The sequence below is a fragment of the Pyrus communis genome, chromosome 4 (genome assembly GCF_041283825.1).
Source record: "Pyrus communis isolate YQ-2024b chromosome 4, ASM4128382v1, whole genome shotgun sequence".
In the NCBI taxonomy this organism is placed as follows: domain Eukaryota; kingdom Viridiplantae; phylum Streptophyta; class Magnoliopsida; order Rosales; family Rosaceae; genus Pyrus; species Pyrus communis.
The window spans coordinates 23,323,139-23,338,349 of record NC_142568.1 but is presented as its reverse complement, the minus strand read 5'-3'; the positions used below and the strand labels follow the sequence as shown (position 1 = coordinate 23,338,349).

At 38.7% G+C, this 15,211-nt stretch overlaps 3 protein-coding genes across 6 annotated transcripts; 1 reads left to right on the top strand and 2 right to left on the bottom strand.

The window, feature by feature from the left end:
• Window positions 1-1,045: 1,045 nt before the first annotated feature.
• LOC137722685 (Peptidase C13 family) lies at window positions 1,046-4,682 on the top strand. The gene is made up of 10 exons (XM_068461746.2): window positions 1,046-1,442; window positions 2,120-2,161; window positions 2,259-2,403; window positions 2,490-2,719; window positions 2,997-3,054; window positions 3,213-3,290; window positions 3,434-3,522; window positions 3,641-3,722; window positions 4,090-4,281; window positions 4,374-4,682. The coding sequence occupies exons 1-10, from the start codon at window positions 1,264-1,266 to the stop codon at window positions 4,512-4,514; spliced, it is 1,236 nt and encodes a 411-aa protein (XP_068317847.1). The 5' UTR covers window positions 1,046-1,263; the 3' UTR covers window positions 4,515-4,682.
• LOC137722686 (phosphoribosylaminoimidazole carboxylase, chloroplastic-like) lies at window positions 4,642-11,106 on the bottom strand. Its single transcript, XM_068461747.2, has 17 exons — window positions 10,427-11,106; window positions 8,905-9,657; window positions 8,561-8,776; window positions 8,344-8,455; window positions 8,024-8,086; window positions 7,768-7,906; window positions 7,625-7,680; window positions 7,408-7,481; window positions 7,123-7,270; window positions 6,814-6,987; window positions 6,574-6,661; window positions 6,370-6,486; window positions 5,869-5,966; window positions 5,650-5,767; window positions 5,466-5,560; window positions 5,169-5,275; window positions 4,642-5,075 (listed from the first exon to the last, which is right to left on the bottom strand). The coding sequence occupies exons 2-17, from the start codon at window positions 9,129-9,131 to the stop codon at window positions 4,982-4,984; spliced, it is 1,926 nt and encodes a 641-aa protein (XP_068317848.1). The 5' UTR covers window positions 9,132-9,657; window positions 10,427-11,106; the 3' UTR covers window positions 4,642-4,981.
• On the bottom strand, window positions 10,548-15,189 carry LOC137723249 (myosin-binding protein 1-like). Of its 4 annotated transcripts, none has more exons than XM_088693094.1 (5): window positions 14,938-15,128; window positions 12,952-14,144; window positions 12,671-12,769; window positions 11,234-12,547; window positions 10,548-11,106 (listed from the first exon to the last, which is right to left on the bottom strand). In XM_088693094.1, the coding sequence occupies exons 2-4, from the start codon at window positions 13,997-13,999 to the stop codon at window positions 11,256-11,258; spliced, it is 2,439 nt and encodes an 812-aa protein (XP_088549220.1). In that variant the 5' UTR covers window positions 14,000-14,144; window positions 14,938-15,128; the 3' UTR covers window positions 10,548-11,106; window positions 11,234-11,255. The 4 variants fall into 4 exon arrangements, with proteins under 4 accessions (XP_088549220.1, XP_068318505.1, XP_068318504.1 ...); XM_068462404.2 differs by having other exon boundaries at window positions 11,256-12,547; window positions 14,938-15,071; XM_068462403.2 differs by having other exon boundaries at window positions 11,234-12,769; window positions 14,938-15,189.
• Between the last annotated feature and the right edge of the window lie 22 nt (window positions 15,190-15,211).

Below are 15,211 nucleotides of genomic sequence, written 5' to 3'. Positions count from 1 at the left end.
CATCTCCTTAAAACCGTAAAAAGAAAAATCTAAATGAAACTCAAGTCACTAGCAGGGATCATACGACATAGATTTTCAAACATTTTTCTTGTTGGAAATGATAATTCAGCGAGCTATAGACTAAGAAGAGTGTCATCCTGTTGAATTGAAGAGTCACGACCAAGATATCTTCTTCTTATTCGAAAAGTCGGATACTCGTATCTTGACAGTCAAATATGTATTTGTTGAATCTGATTTGTATCTAATGTGTATTTACCGTGTATCGTCTCTCGTGTGTCAGATATGAGGTAAACAACCATGTCGGTGCATAGTAGGTTTAGCTTGTTTCGAATGCTTTCCATGGTCTCGTTCTGTTTCTACATTGCCTTGAAACCTCGTTTGTAGCTGAAAACCCAATTGTAGTTGTCATTTAGGAACATGAAACATCGATTGAAGATAAGCCAATACCTCAATAATGTCATTGTCCAACAGGATCCTCTCTGGATACTTTTAATGAGGATCATAGGGATTCGTAAACCGTGTAGTCAGTTTTTGTCAGATATTGTTTGTATTTAATTTTAAATAAAAATATTTAAAATAATTTCTGACCGTACGATGTACGATGAACGAATATGATTCATGAATCTCTAGAATCCTCACAAAGATGATCCGGTGAGAATCTGGATTCTGTCGTTAGGGTATTGGTGTAACTTACAAGTCAAGCAAACAACCAAAATTCATGATTTAATACGATTTTAAAATCTCAATGTGTGTTGCGATAAAAATTGGAGGAAAACTAATAAAATAACTTGAAAACTTTAAGTTTTAACGGTAAGGAAAAAATAAAAGGTAAAGTGAATAGTACTAGGATCGACTTTTTAATATAAAAATGTGGTTTTTCGTTTAGGTGAACAGTACTGAGAGCTTTTCATTAAAGTTCTCAAAAATTAAAGAGCGTAAGATGTAATTGTCTGTAAAATTTAATTTGGGTTTTTCGCGGATCGGCTTTTTTTATCCTCGGACCGGGTTTGTTGGGTTTCGGTTTGGCGGGTCAAGTTTTTAACTTGTCAACCGGCCGAGAAAGAAAATGGGAAAAAGCAGAGTAGGAAGAAGAAAGAGTGAGATGCTGACCGCTGATCTCCGGGGGGCAAACATATAATTACTCAGATGGCGAGGCTTTTTTGCAATTAACAGATTTGGGTCTCTGATTACATACGAGCTCAAGGCAAAGATTTATGCTTTTTTCTTTTTTAACCCAAAATTCATAAGAATTCCATTTCCAGCATGCGCTGCAAGATGCGCACTTTCTTCAACTCCATGGCGGCGGCGGCAGTGGCGGTGGCGGCGTTTTTGCTTCTGGGCCCGAGCACCGTCGGCAAGTCCATGGCATTTGCTTCTTCTTCTTCCGAGACCACTATGCACACTAACAATTGGGCTGTTCTGGTCTGCACCTCTCGATTCTGGTAAATCATTCAAATTTGCTGTTTTCAGCTTGAATTTTGATATATTGTGTAAAATAAATCGTGCCCATTTCATAGTTTTTGGTGATTAACGATACCCTTTTCCGAAATTTGTTTTCTTTCTATTCTGGCAACTTAATTTTTATGATAAATTTTTGTTTTTTGGACATGCTTGTTTATATAATTTCTAGCTTAATTGCTCTATTTGTACCATCATGCAGAAAAATAAAGCCCCTCTGATAACCATTTCGTTTTGAGTTCTCGTTTTCGGATGAGTTTATGTTCTAGGTGAAACACAGCTATTTTCAGGTTGTACATGTATAAATGCACCTTATTCGAATTCATTCGAGTTCGCTATAGGTTTGAACTTGTATAAAACCCACATAATGTTTCAGCATTTCATATTTTCAATCTGAATTGAGTTGTTGCTATTCACCTATTCAGTGTTATTTTTGAAAGCTGAATTGAGATATGCGATTATTTGTCTTGGCTACATTAAGGAGCAGTAAGAAAGCTGAAGTGTTTCTTATTTTCATCTTAAGGGTTTTATTTGAAAGGATCAATATATGCCGCTAAATTCTCTTAATCATCGTGATGAGTCTTGAGCTGTAACCTATTCCAGGCTTTCGTAGTTCTACACGATGCCAGTTTGATTTATCTATCCCAATGCCTTTCTTCAGGTTTAATTATCGACACATGGCCAACACTTTATCCCTGTATCGGTAAGAACACAGGTCTTTTCCTCCTAGATCATATTGCCTGTCATTTTTTTTCGTTTCTGTCATAGTTACTTTAGCACCTTTTTCTTTTGATTTACAGGACGGTTAAGCGCCTTGGAATACCTGATGAGAGGATAATACTCATGCTGGCTGATGACATGGCCTGTAATGCTAGAAACAAGTACCCTGCTCAAGTTTTTAACAACGAGAACCACAGACTCAACTTGTATGGAGATAATGTTGAGGTAAGGTTTCTTTATCCTGGTTAGGTTTTTACTTTAGTTTGAATAAATGTTTTTTTCCGAATAACTTGCCAATTGGAATGTATTAGGTGGATTATCGAGGTTATGAAGTGACGGTTGAAAACTTTTTACGTGTATTGACTGGGCGCCATGAGAATGCTGTTCCAAGATCTAAGCGTCTTTTGAGTGATGAAGGAAGCCACATCCTTTTGTATATGACAGGACATGGAGGAGATGAGTTTTTAAAATTTCAAGACTCAGAAGAGCTCCAGAGTCCTGATTTAGCAGATGCAGTTAAACAGATGAAGGAAAAGCATAGGTTAGAAGTTGTTAGCTCTACCGCTGTTTCCTTTGACATTTGTAGAAGAATTTTTCTGCATTCCAATCTTGGCAACAATGAGAAGATGATTATAAGATGACAAAATTACATCTAGTTCTTTCATTTTATACAATAGTTCACATTTCTTATGAAACTATCTATTTGAGGTAGTTTGGGGCACTTTTTTTCTGTTGTACGTATTGTGTTATCCATTTTGGTGATCGTTCCTACTGGGCACTCCTGAATTCATCTGAATAATAATCTGTCAAAATTTTAGATTCAAGGAGTTGCTGATAATGGTGGACACTTGCCAAGCTGCCACTCTCTTTAATCAGGTTTGTGGTCTGCCTCTTAGGAAGTTCTCAGAAAAAAACGTATCTAATTTTTTTAGCATTATCCTATTGCATTTGTTTTGGAACTTAAAATCCGTGATGAAATTGTTCTATTTACATGCTTCTATTCTAAATCAAATTTGATTTCTTGAGTTTTACAGCTTCAATCACCTGGAGTTTTGGCTATTGGAAGTAGCATGAAAGGAGAGAACTCATACTCGCATCACTTGGACTCAGATGTATGCTGTAGTTTTTGACATAAATGTTTAAGTTCATTTGGCTGAGAATGCTATACCATGTTCTTGATTCATATTCGATCTACGTATTAGATACCACTTATTGACTTTCATCTAATTATGATCACATTGTTTGCTTGATACAGGTCGGTGTTTCAGTTGTGGATCGTTTTACTTTTTACACCCTTGCGTTCTTTGAGAGGCTAAATATGTACGATAATGCTTCATTGAGCAGGTATATTTCTTCTCATTGAATAAGTTTCATGTCTTTTAAATTTTACAGAACTTTTGTAGTGTAAGTAACTTATTTCAAAAGTCAAAATTCATTGTGGCCTTTGATTGTTGTTTTTCAGTCTTTTCACTTCCTATAACCCAAGCTTGTTGATGTCAACCGCATACTACCGAACAGATCTATACCAGCAACACCTGGAAGAGGTATTGAAGTTTTAGACTTGTCTTCTCAATCTGAAGCTACTGAAGTTGCTTGCATTACCTTTTTTCAGTTGACAAGTTGGTTTCTTTACTTTTTTTGGGTTGGCAACACTCGGATAAATTTCCTTTTTTTAGTAATCCCTCTTGTTATGAATATAAGCACTTGTACCTGCAACTGGTACCACTATAATACTGTTTGGCGTGTCTCTTATCGTAAGACAAAAATCAAATGTTTTTGTTTTATTCTTAATGAAACTTTCCGTGACCTTTTCATGGATCAAAACGTGTTTTATAAATGTTTCGTCCTAAGCAATATGAGAGAGGGCTAAACGTGTTTTTTAAATCTCTCTCTCTCTCTCTCTCTCTCTAGGTGGCTGTGACGAACTTCTTCGGTTCAGTCATGGAAACAATACATACTGATTCAGCTTACAAAGCCCTTTCGAGAACAAGTTCAAGCAGAGCTGAAATCAAGATGCCCTTTGATCAATCCGTCAATGACAACGAAAGAAGAGTCTTGGCCGATTCAGACAGACAGGATCATATCAGTGACCTGAAAAATGAGGTGCCCTTTTATATTCCCGTTATGATTATCTAGAAATCTCTGTCCTCGCATTTTTAATACACTGTTACGATTACAAGCAATGAATGCTGCAGGATCAACAAGGCGCTGTCGGACAATTGTGGAAAACTATAAATGACCGAGTTGATAAAATTGAAGACGTTGATTCCTTCGTGCGGTACAGCTTGTTAGTAATGCTTCCGTTGCTGCTACTTCCCACGTTGTTATCTTGGTGAAGGTTTTGGTGTATCTGATGCAAGTAACGTGTTCCGTTTAAAGCATGTAGTCCTTAATGTCTCTGTTGTCATGTAGGTCTCTGTGTTTTTAATGAAACGGTGTTTTTTTTTTGCTGTGGGATGGTGATTTTGGCAATTAAAGATGCAAATCCAATCGATTAGTTTGAATGTTTCACGGTTTTACATATCTTATGCTGACATAAACATATCAATAGAAGGCTTCTTCTGCCCCCCTGCCGGAGTCGTCTGTTCCTCTTTCTTCTTTCCCGGTTTGACCTCAATCGATTTTCGTAGGCAAAAACATTCCGTCCTCAACAACATGCTTCTATTCATTCTACTGCGCGTCGATCAGCTGTCGGATACTTTTTTCCTGCACATCTTTGTTGGATAGCATATTCAGGAAACTGTGGACTTCAAGAGAAAGTGAAACTCCAAAAATTGAACAGATGTTTGTTGTCTCTTCGACTTCAAGGATTCAAATACAACTCCCATCCATCTTTCTGTAGTTTCTCCGCCTTTGTCAAAACTTCGTCCCTTGTGTTTTCTTGATACTGGGACATTCTGCACTCGAGTTAACTACCTCGTTAGAAAATGCAGGCAACCGAACATAAAAATTTAATCTCCAGACGTGTTTATCAAGTGACAGAACCCAACCTTGATACTAGATCGGCATCACAAACACCCAATATCCTAACTGCCAGCAAACCAGCGTTGGTGGAGTTGTTTACAGCTACTGTTGCAACTGGGACCCCTCTCGGCATCTGCATAATCAACACAAATACAAAATAACTTCCTGATAAGTCATAAGACCTCAATAGTCGCAACAACAGAACCGAACCCACATACCATTCTTGTCAAACAGAGTACAGAAAACTGCAGCAATGAAGTGAAAAATGAAACAAAGCATAATTTTATAGGAGAAAAAGCAGAACAGTGTGAAATAATATGTACCTGCACGATGGACAAAAGAGAATCGATTCCATCCAATGTAGAAGCACGCACCGGGACACCGATAACGGGCAAAGGAGTGAGGGCAGCTACCATGCCTGCAAAACTCACGCGTTATTTCAATTAACCCCAGAGAATGTATAATGCACTAGACGAATTTGTTTGAAGCACAGTTTATGTGACTTGCCTGGCAAGTGAGCAGCACCACCAGCACCAGCAATGATGACCTGAATGCCTCTCTCCCGAGCAGACAAGGCATAAGAATACATCAATTCAGGAGTTCGATGTGCTGAAACTATTCTCACCTGTAAATTATATCACATTAACATCATATAGTACTTAAACGCATAGCTCGCATTCAACAGGTGATCATTTGACAGCAAACAGTAACATGTGAGAAGCAAACCTCATTGGGTACTCCAAACATATTTAAAATCTTTGCAGCATCTTTCATAACAGGAAGATCTGAATCAGAGCCCATTACGATACCAACACGCGGTGTGACTGCATCCAGAAAAAAGAAAGCAACATGAACGCAATTTGAAGATAACGAAGATTTCAAAAATTGCCAAGACTATTGAAGTACAATGAAATGAAAATGGAATCTATACGGTTTGGTCTTTCGAAGGGGTGCAGCTACGGGCACAAGGAAGGGAATCACCACAAAATATACAAGATCAATATTGCCGATAGTGTGGTTGCCTTGCCTTTCTTGCCCTAGACTTCTTTATAAAGTTCAACCATTTTCATTCCCCTTGTACCCTTCCAAATTTACAATAAATTTTCCACAATAATGATTTGTGATTTTTTGAAATTTACTAGTGGATGTAATAAGGAAGCCACCTAAGGTTAATGCATATAACCACATAGGACCTGTAATCATGTGAAACCACTCTACTACAACTACCTGCAGACTGACTATCCAATCTTTCTTCATTTAGCATCGATTCTAGCAGTTTTTCGGCATTTCCCAGGGAAGGTCCAACAATGGTGATATGACCCATCTTCCGTTGCTTCCGCATTTCTGCCACAGTATAAAAATATAGGTGATTCTTGAGTATGACTCCGAAATAAACAAGACGATGTAATATGAACATATGCAGAATCTAACCTGGCTTATCATACCAATGCACAGTGGCCCCTGGAGTACGCAATGCTCTTCCAATCAACTGCTGAGCTAGTAGGAAACCAGGTTCCCCCTGAATGCATAAAAGAGGCATGACGGCCATCAGCATTTGATTAACTGATTTATCTTTCATGACCACAGTGATAACTATACATTGTTTAGAACTAAAATCAGAAAATAAGTGCTAACAGATGGTGATCTGCACAGAATTGAATAGAACGTCACCTCATCTTCGCCAAGTAAATTGTACATGATTGCAGCTGGAGTTTTCATTGATGGATCACCAAGTGGAAGACCAACAACAGCCCTCAAATGCTGTTCATACTGTGAAGTGCAGCAAGACTCTATTGTGTGATGACCGCTATTGTGAGGTCTAGGAGCTACTTCATTTAGCAAAATCTGACAAGAAGTAAATACATGCATAACTTAGTTGAATGCTGTAGACTTTTAAAAGAGAAAATTCCAATACGTCAATCAATTGATCACGAATAAATAACCATAATGCAAAGTCGTTAAAGAGAGGTCGATTGCTACCTGGTCATCCTTTGTCAAGAACAACTCAACTGCAAAGACACCAGCACCTTCTAATGAACTAACAGCTCTGGATGCAATATCAGTGGCCAGCTTTCTGATCTTCCATGACATGTTAGCAGGAGCCTTTACAATGTGACAAATGTTTTCCCTACAAAACAGATCCCCAAACATGCATGAACTCATCCGGCTTTATGTGCATATTATCGTCTAAATAAACAGATTGGAGCAAATTAAGATCAAAGATTGGCTGCTGACAGATAGTTCAAAACTTAATCTACAGCTTACTTGTGTATTGTTTCAACAACAGGGTAGCACACGATAGAATTGTCTCTTCCTCTTGCGACAATAACAGCCAGCTCCTACAGTTACATTGCCAAAAATGTAAGGAAGTTTCTTTCTTATGAACTCACTCAGAAGCATTGTATTTTGTTGGGGATTAATGTGTGGCATTGTAAATCATCAAACAATGCTTATAGTCTCATAGTAACTTTTAGAAACCAACCTTTACAAATGGGGCCCATTTCTCAACATATAAACCACGATCAAACCCTCCAAGAGCTGGAACAAAGTTAGAACTATAAAAACCACATAGCCTCAACTAGTTGAATCAAGGCCAATAACAATCCATTTTGATGAACATATTACCAGCCACAGCAGAAGAAAGCTCATCCTCACTCTTAGCAACAGCATTTCCACGTCCATCGTAAGCTAACCTTTTACTTTTTATCATAAGAGGATAGCCAAAGAGGTCCCCTGCTCTCTTGGCACCTTCAAGATCATCTATCTGCCTTAGCCACATTTTACAGTAAATAATACATAATCTTGCACTCTCTAATAGAAATCAAATTCACAAAATCACGTATGCTAATACTTCAATCAGATAGATAAATGAGTAACAAACCTGCATGAATTCAGGAAGCGGAATATCATGCTTCGAAAAATGAACCTTTTGGACATACTTATCCTGTTACATTCAAAACATGAGCCAACGCTTAGCACACTACAAAATAACAATGCAGCGATAAATGGAATGTCGAGTTAGTGCAACGTGTCAATACAAGGATAAAATTTTATGACTAAATGTGAATGTTCCTCAAGAAAAACGAAACTCTGTACATAAACCGATCTGTCCAAATGGATTACTATTGTAGCATACTAACTTTCATATGCATTAACGCGGTGATGAAAAATAAAAAGCAACATCAAAAGGAATAGACAAACCTGAATTATTCTGATTGTAGAGGCTTTGGGTTGGCAATCCACTCCTTGCTGCTCAAGCTTCTCTAACGTCTCCACATCCACATGCTCAATTTCCACAGTCAGCACTCCACATCTAATTACCACACAAATACGATTACACTCCATACATATCATTTCCAACTACACGAAACAACACAACACAACACAAAATTGGATTACAAGAACATAGAATCTTCACCTCTTTGCGAACTCTTGGACCATCGAGCTATCATCGAAACTTCCAACCATATGATAATGGGCAAGCTCACTAGCCGGGCAGTTCTCTTGTGGGTCCAAGACCATCACTTTAATCGCCATTCGCGAAGCCGCTTGGCAGAACATCCGACCCAGTTGGCCTCCTCCAAGAACACCAACAATTACATCAGCAACTCCATGAACAGCTACATCATCTTTCCTGCACAACAAAATATTCAAATTTTCTACATATTTATTCAAATACAATGCACGAGCGCTCAAACGCTAATTAGTTAAAAATTGTTGCTTTACATAAACTGAAACGAATTTCGGGAAAGGAACATTTACCCAGTAATCACGTGAGGGTCACGTGATGCTCGACAGGCCAGGACAGGATTGCGCTTCGTTTGGGGTTGCTGCTTGAGCGAGAGAGAAGAAGAAGAAGTGAAAAGCTTGTGCTTTTCCATGGAGCAGGAGAATGCGTTTTTCGTTTTCGGCGCAGCCAAACACGGCCTAAACCCAAACTCCGGCGAAGCGAAGAGCGAGTCGGAGCAGCCAGAGCTCTGTTGGAACATTGTATAGAGAGAAAACCGAAACCTCACGGCGGCGCTCTCCGTTTCTCCCTCCACACTCTCTCTCTCTCTGTCTTCCTCGTTCTTGCTCCCTTCGAAGGGATGAATAACGCTAGGTAGAATAGTGCGACCCCACCTCTCGGACTTTTACTTAAATCACGTGACCCTCACACTTACTCGTTAGTTAATTTTTTTTTTTTTTTTTTTTTGTAACTTTGGATGCTATCTCTATTCATTTTTGTTATTTGATTAAAACCCTGTGGTTTTTTATTTTTGATTGAAATCTTTGAAATTAATGCAATAATACATTTCTATGTAGGTTCTTATAATTTTTAAATTAAAATTTGATATTTGTAGTTATTTGTATTAATGAGATATTAAATAAAATCCATGATTTGTCATTACTTATATTAATGACATTTTACATACAAAAAATTGGTAATTTTTATACAATTCATTTTACATAAAAACAAATGGTACATTTTATACAGAAAAATGTGATATGTTCTATATAAGAGCAGTTCCACCCCTAAGACTTCGCGCCAGCACCCAGCGCATTTATCCACTCAAGTGAATAGTAATATACTCTAGTGAATAGTAATAGGCTAAAGCATCTCCACCCCTAAAAAAAATAGCCTAGTCAATTTATTAAAATATTATTTTTATTATTATAAAATAATAAAAAATAATATTTTTATTTTTATTCTCTGACTTTATAAAAAAAATAATAATATTATTATTATTAAAATATTTTTATTTTCCCATCTTCCACACTTCCCTTCCCTTCCATTCCTGCACGCCATCCACCCAGCACAGATAATCCATTCCCACCGCCGCCTCCAAACCTCCTCTGACGCCGTTGCCCTCCTGTCCTTCAAATCCCAAGCCAACCTCAACAACAAGCTCCTCTACACCTCCTGTCCTTCAACGCCGTCGCTTCATCCTCCTGCATCTCCACACCTCCGATGCCGTCGCTTTGTCCTCCCGTCCTTCTCCCTCCGTGGCTCCTTCCCTCCCGACACCTTCTCCCGCCTCGACCAGCTCCGCTCCTCACCTCCACAACAACGCCCTCTCTGGCGCAAGAAAAAAAAAAAGGCTGACATCATATGCCGTCCGACGCCATGCTGACGTCAGATCGACCGGTCTCAAGATCTGTCAATTTTGGGCTGGCCTGGAGACCAGCTTGGGCTGGGTGCCAAGCAATGGAACGGGCTGGAGTGGATTGGTTGAGTGCCAATCTTGTTTTTTGGCTGAGTACCGGCCTAACCACCTCCCGGTGGAACTGCTCTAATGGGTACATTTCATACAAAAAAATCAATGGGTACATTTTACATATAACAAAATGGTACCATTTTAGAGACAAATAGGTATATTATTAATAAATTATGGGTACAAATAAAAGGTCAAAAAAATATGAGGTTGCCCAAAATGGAATGACATCAATCTTCTTATTGATACTTGACAGTTTACACACAATATTCACCCGTTTTACATTTCAATCACTCATCCACTCCATTAAAAATTAAAAACCAAAAATGGTGAAAAAAAGAAGTATATTAAACCAAACAAATAAACTCCCACTCAAACTCAATTAGGAAAAGAAATAAAAATAAAAATAAAAAGCTCACCAAATCTACATATTTCCAAAGTAAAATGTGAAATATGTCAGACAGTCTCAGACCCCAAAAAAGGCGGGCGGAGGGAGAAAAACGACCAACTGTATAGTATAAGGGAGGGACTCAAATCCTACTATTTTCTTTTTGTTGACTGTTGGGGGGAAAAAAAAAGGCAAGTATTACTGTACACATGATACGCCAAATCTTCGAGGGTAGTGATTTTCAAACTCCCGTTCTCTCATTTTCTGGTCCTTCCGTTCCTTTTGTCTCTTGATTCTTCTTCGATTTATTCAATCCAAAGACTCGATAAACAGGTACCCACCTTCTAACTTCTCGAAGATCATGTCATGTAAGCATGCCACCTGACATAGAACAATTTACATATTAGTGAAAGGGAAAAAGCTTCTACTATCCTCGTGATTCCGTAAATTGGAACGCAGAGATATAAGATATGCTGGCAAGACTAGGATGTTTGATTACAGAACTCACTTTTTGTTACGGCATTACATACTCAAGCTGATGTTTGATCTCTTCTTATCCCGATTTGTCGTAGTTCTCCCAGGTAAGAAGCTATATCTTGAATGAACGTCAGTCCCTCCTCACCGTGTTTAAGTGAGTTAATCGTGTGTTCAAGAAACTCTCGGTCTGCCTCCAGTGCCTTCAACCTCTTGATCATATTGGAACTCAGGATCCGGAGAGAAGCTAAATCTGTTACTTGACAGAGATCTGCAGAGTTTGGCCCACTGCAACGAATTTCACACTGTCCCTTGTCATTTGACGATGATACAAACACTTCATGTTGCACTGACAGAGGGTTTTCTTGGGAACCTCCATTTTTAGAACAATCACCTTTGGACGAATCTGAGTTTACCCCATTGGCAGAGAACAAAGAAAGTGACTTCTCTAACTTCTCTAAATACTGTAAGATTTGTATCTTCTCATCTTCAAAATCCAAAAGTGTGGCTTTTACACTACTACCATCCTTGTCACCAAAAGTCGTAGTGGCTCCTTCAACTTTGCTGTGTGTATGAGGCTTTCCATTATCCACATGTTTATGTACACTTGAACTATGTTCCATGCTGCTTGATTCGGAATGAACAACCCCAATATCCCTTGCCTGAATATCACCAGTTGTCTCTGCCAGATTATCTAGCATCGATTCATTGGGATACTTATTCCTATAAAATTCCAGCTCCGCTTCCAGATCTTGTACTTCCTTCTCCTTCTCGACAAGAAGGTCGTCTGTCTTTTGCAGCGCTTCATTATCATACTCGGCTTGCTCTTCCATCATTCTTAGTTGCTGGAGTGCTTCCATACGGAGTGCTGCCTTCTCCTCTTGCAGTCTTGTAATCATGGCCATTGCTTGATCTGAAGCAATTGAAGAAGCATTTCTTTCTTCCTCCAACTCCTTATACAAAGCGTTCATAATTTTCTTATCATGCTCAACCTGACGCTTTAATCGATCAACCATACTCTCACCCTCAATTTCACTGACAATGCTCCCATCCACAGACAGCCCAGACTCATTTCTTTCAAGTGAGATCCTCTTGTTATGCATCTGCATTCCAAAATAATTGGAAGTATCTGAAGCTTTCAAATCACCACTATTTGCTGACAATCTTGGACTCATTACGCTTCCACTATTTGCAGACAATCTCGGACTCATTGCACTTCCACTATTTGTAGACAATCTCGGACTCATTGCGCTTGTTGATTGCTCAAGCCCTCGAGTTGTAGACAACTGTGACAGCAAGACCTTCAAATCTTCGGTAACTTTAGAAGAGTCCTTCTCAATCCATTGTTCTGCAACCACACCAGACAAATGCCTTCCTTTACTAACAACAACAAGTTTATAAGCATCACCAAGGTCTAGAACATTGGTTACTTGTTCATTAGCGTTGCTTGAAACAAGGTTTGTTTCCAAACCTGTTTCAGATGTTGTAAGTGGCTTGACTTCTCCCTTGTACAATTCCCCAGATTCCACCACAGATGTTTGATCGATTTCATGATTTCCGGTAATATCAACTGAGAGAAACCACCACAGAAAAGAATGATCATTGTAAAGTTAATTTACAGCAGTAAACAATGGGTGCTTAATGCAGAAGCATTTCATACAAAAATCAATAATATGTTGAATTCAAAGAGAAAAAAATAGCGAAATCAAGACAATGTGGAAAAGAGGAAACTGAAAAAAGTTCCGAACTCACTTCTTTGTTTTGATACTTCAATTGGGGGTTTCATTGCATTTGATGATGAAGGGTGATTGTCAACGATGGGTGCAGTTGACGAAGGGAGATCAGCCTTGCTTCCAACTTGTTGCCAGTTAAGTTCCTCCAGTCCATGGCCGATAGCAACAGTAGATGCTACAGATGTACTACCATGGGACTTAGAATCAACTTGTGTCTGTGAGACCAAAATTGAAGGCTTGAGAACAGATACTGGATCTCTCGGAGCTGATTTATCTTCCTTGGGATTGTCTCTTTCATGAATCAAAGCACTTGCATCTTCATTGTCAGAACAATGAACTTCCGATTCAGTATCAGAGTTAACCTTGAGTTCTGTGTATCGGACATGAGATATAGGGTGAATCCCATTCTCTATCATATGAGTGGTTCTTGCTGACATATATGATTCATCTCGTGCCTTCCTCGGTTCTTTCTGATTATATTCAATAGAATGAGATAGGGGCATACCGAGTTCAGCATCAGCGCTAAATATTTTTGTTTGAATCAACTTTTGAGAATGCCCCTGAGAAATCCATGGCTGATTGCAACAAGAACACAACGTTCTCCTTGAAGAGCAAGTATTATGACCCCCGAGTAAAGGGTCCTGATCGAAATCAAATTTAGGATCATCCCCCAACTTACCCACCAGTAATCTGCAAGTCTCAGCATTGGATCTATTAAATGTTGCAAATGAGAAGAGGCAACTTTCACACATTCCATGAACATCTACAAGCTTATTGTGAGCACGGCAAAGAACCAACGAAGAAATCTCTGACTTATGATTTCCGCAGAACAAGTCCCAATAATAACCAAGTTTTTCCTTGCCCAAAACATCATCAATTCTTGAACACAGCGGGCAAGGCGCTCGCAATCCACAGTAATAAGCAAACTTTGTAATAACATATGAGAATATGGCGTAAACAAACAGCATAGAAATCAGCAGCCATTCAAAAAGAGCGTGTACCAAAGCTTCAGACCAATCCCGGGGGGCTTTCTGCGTCAATGCAGATGAAGTCCCCGAGGCAGCCATGTGCTCAGAGTAGGAAACACTAGTCCTTCAAATTGGAATCAGTAATCCAAGGTGAAATACAGCAACATCTCCCACAACGGACAAGGGAGATTCGGGATACTCAGAACAATCACCAAAACAGCTAGTTTAGCACCGGAATTCAGGCCTGCATTACAACTCCTGTTAGCTGAGAGGGCAGCAAGGAGCAATCTAAACATAACAAAATGATCCCGAAAAATGAAACATCTTAAACCAACAACCAAAAAGGGAAGCAAGTGACATTCATAAACAGAACATTCTTAAGAACACACACCACATTTCTCGTAGAAAAACCGAAATCAAAAGAATCGATAACATGCAGATCGAACCAATTGCTAATGCCCCAAATCTCATTTCTCAACAGGATCAAAACCCACCTAATCAAAAGTTTACATTTCCATTAAAAGCAGAAACTTTTAAGGGTCAACGCCTGAAAAGCACAAGTTCATAGCAGCAAGCACTAACCAATTCATCTCAGATGATCAAACGAAAACTCTGAGACAACCCATATCGAAAATTCCAAATGCAATTTCACCAACCACAAGGATTAATTCTAAGCAATAAAACAAAATATTAATTTCGAAATTAAATTTGATCACTTGAAATGTCAATACCCATCAGAAGGTTTAAGGGCCTGATTCAATCTAATTAAGCAGATTTAATTTTACACAACAGAAACTCGGTTCACGTAAAGAATCAATATTTAACCAAAACCCAATTCAATTAGCAACAAAAATTTCAGATCATCATATATAACTTGGGAAATTTTGATTAAAATGATCAGAAATCAAATTCCGTTAACCAAAACCAAATATCGACCACATTATAATATAAAGATTAAATATTTATGACATAACAACATATTAAAAAACTGATCATTATTGTAATTGGGTCAGGTAACTACGAAATTAGAAACTGACCTGTTCATGTGGTGGAACAAAAAAAAGGAATGGAATGATTGAATTTTTCAGAACTAATGGCAAACACCAAAAAAGGAATAACGGGTTTGGTGAGAGAGAATTTTAGAGAGAGAGAGAGGGGAGAGAGAGAGAGAGAGACAGCGACGAAAGTATCAACCCAAAGGTTGAAGCTTTACGACATCTGACGACGCACCTTGTCGTGCCACATCGCAAGAATTCGAAAGTTGGGAGTTGAAACAAAAGCCGACGGACAGAAGCCAAAATGTCGGCTGCC

Bases quoted from the DNA above. Each gene is read 5' to 3' on its own strand.
- LOC137722685 (XM_068461746.2), top strand. From the start codon at position 1,264: ATGCGCTGCAAGATGCGCACTTTCTTCAACTCCATGGCGGCGGCGGCA. The intron at 1,443-2,119 runs GTAAATCATTCA...GCCTTTCTTCAG, and splicing joins GTCTGCACCTCTCGATTCTG to GTTTAATTATCGACACATGG. The intron at 4,282-4,373 runs GTGCCCTTTTAT...TGAATGCTGCAG, and splicing joins TCAGTGACCTGAAAAATGAG to GATCAACAAGGCGCTGTCGG.
- LOC137722686 (XM_068461747.2), bottom strand. From the start codon at position 9,131: ATGTTCCAACAGAGCTCTGGCTGCTCCGACTCGCTCTTCGCTTCGCCG. The intron at 6,988-7,122 runs GTAGCAATCGAC...ACTTCTTGTCAG, and splicing joins TCTTGACAAAGGATGACCAG to ATTTTGCTAAATGAAGTAGC. The intron at 6,487-6,573 runs GTTAGATTCTGC...ATACTGTGGCAG, and splicing joins GCATTGGTATGATAAGCCAG to AAATGCGGAAGCAACGGAAG.
- LOC137723249 (XM_068462403.2), bottom strand. From the start codon at position 13,999: ATGGCTGCCTCGGGGACTTCATCTGCATTGACGCAGAAAGCCCCCCGG. The intron at 12,770-12,951 runs GTGAGTTCGGAA...GGTTTCTCTCAG, and splicing joins TGAAGTATCAAAACAAAGAA to TTGATATTACCGGAAATCAT.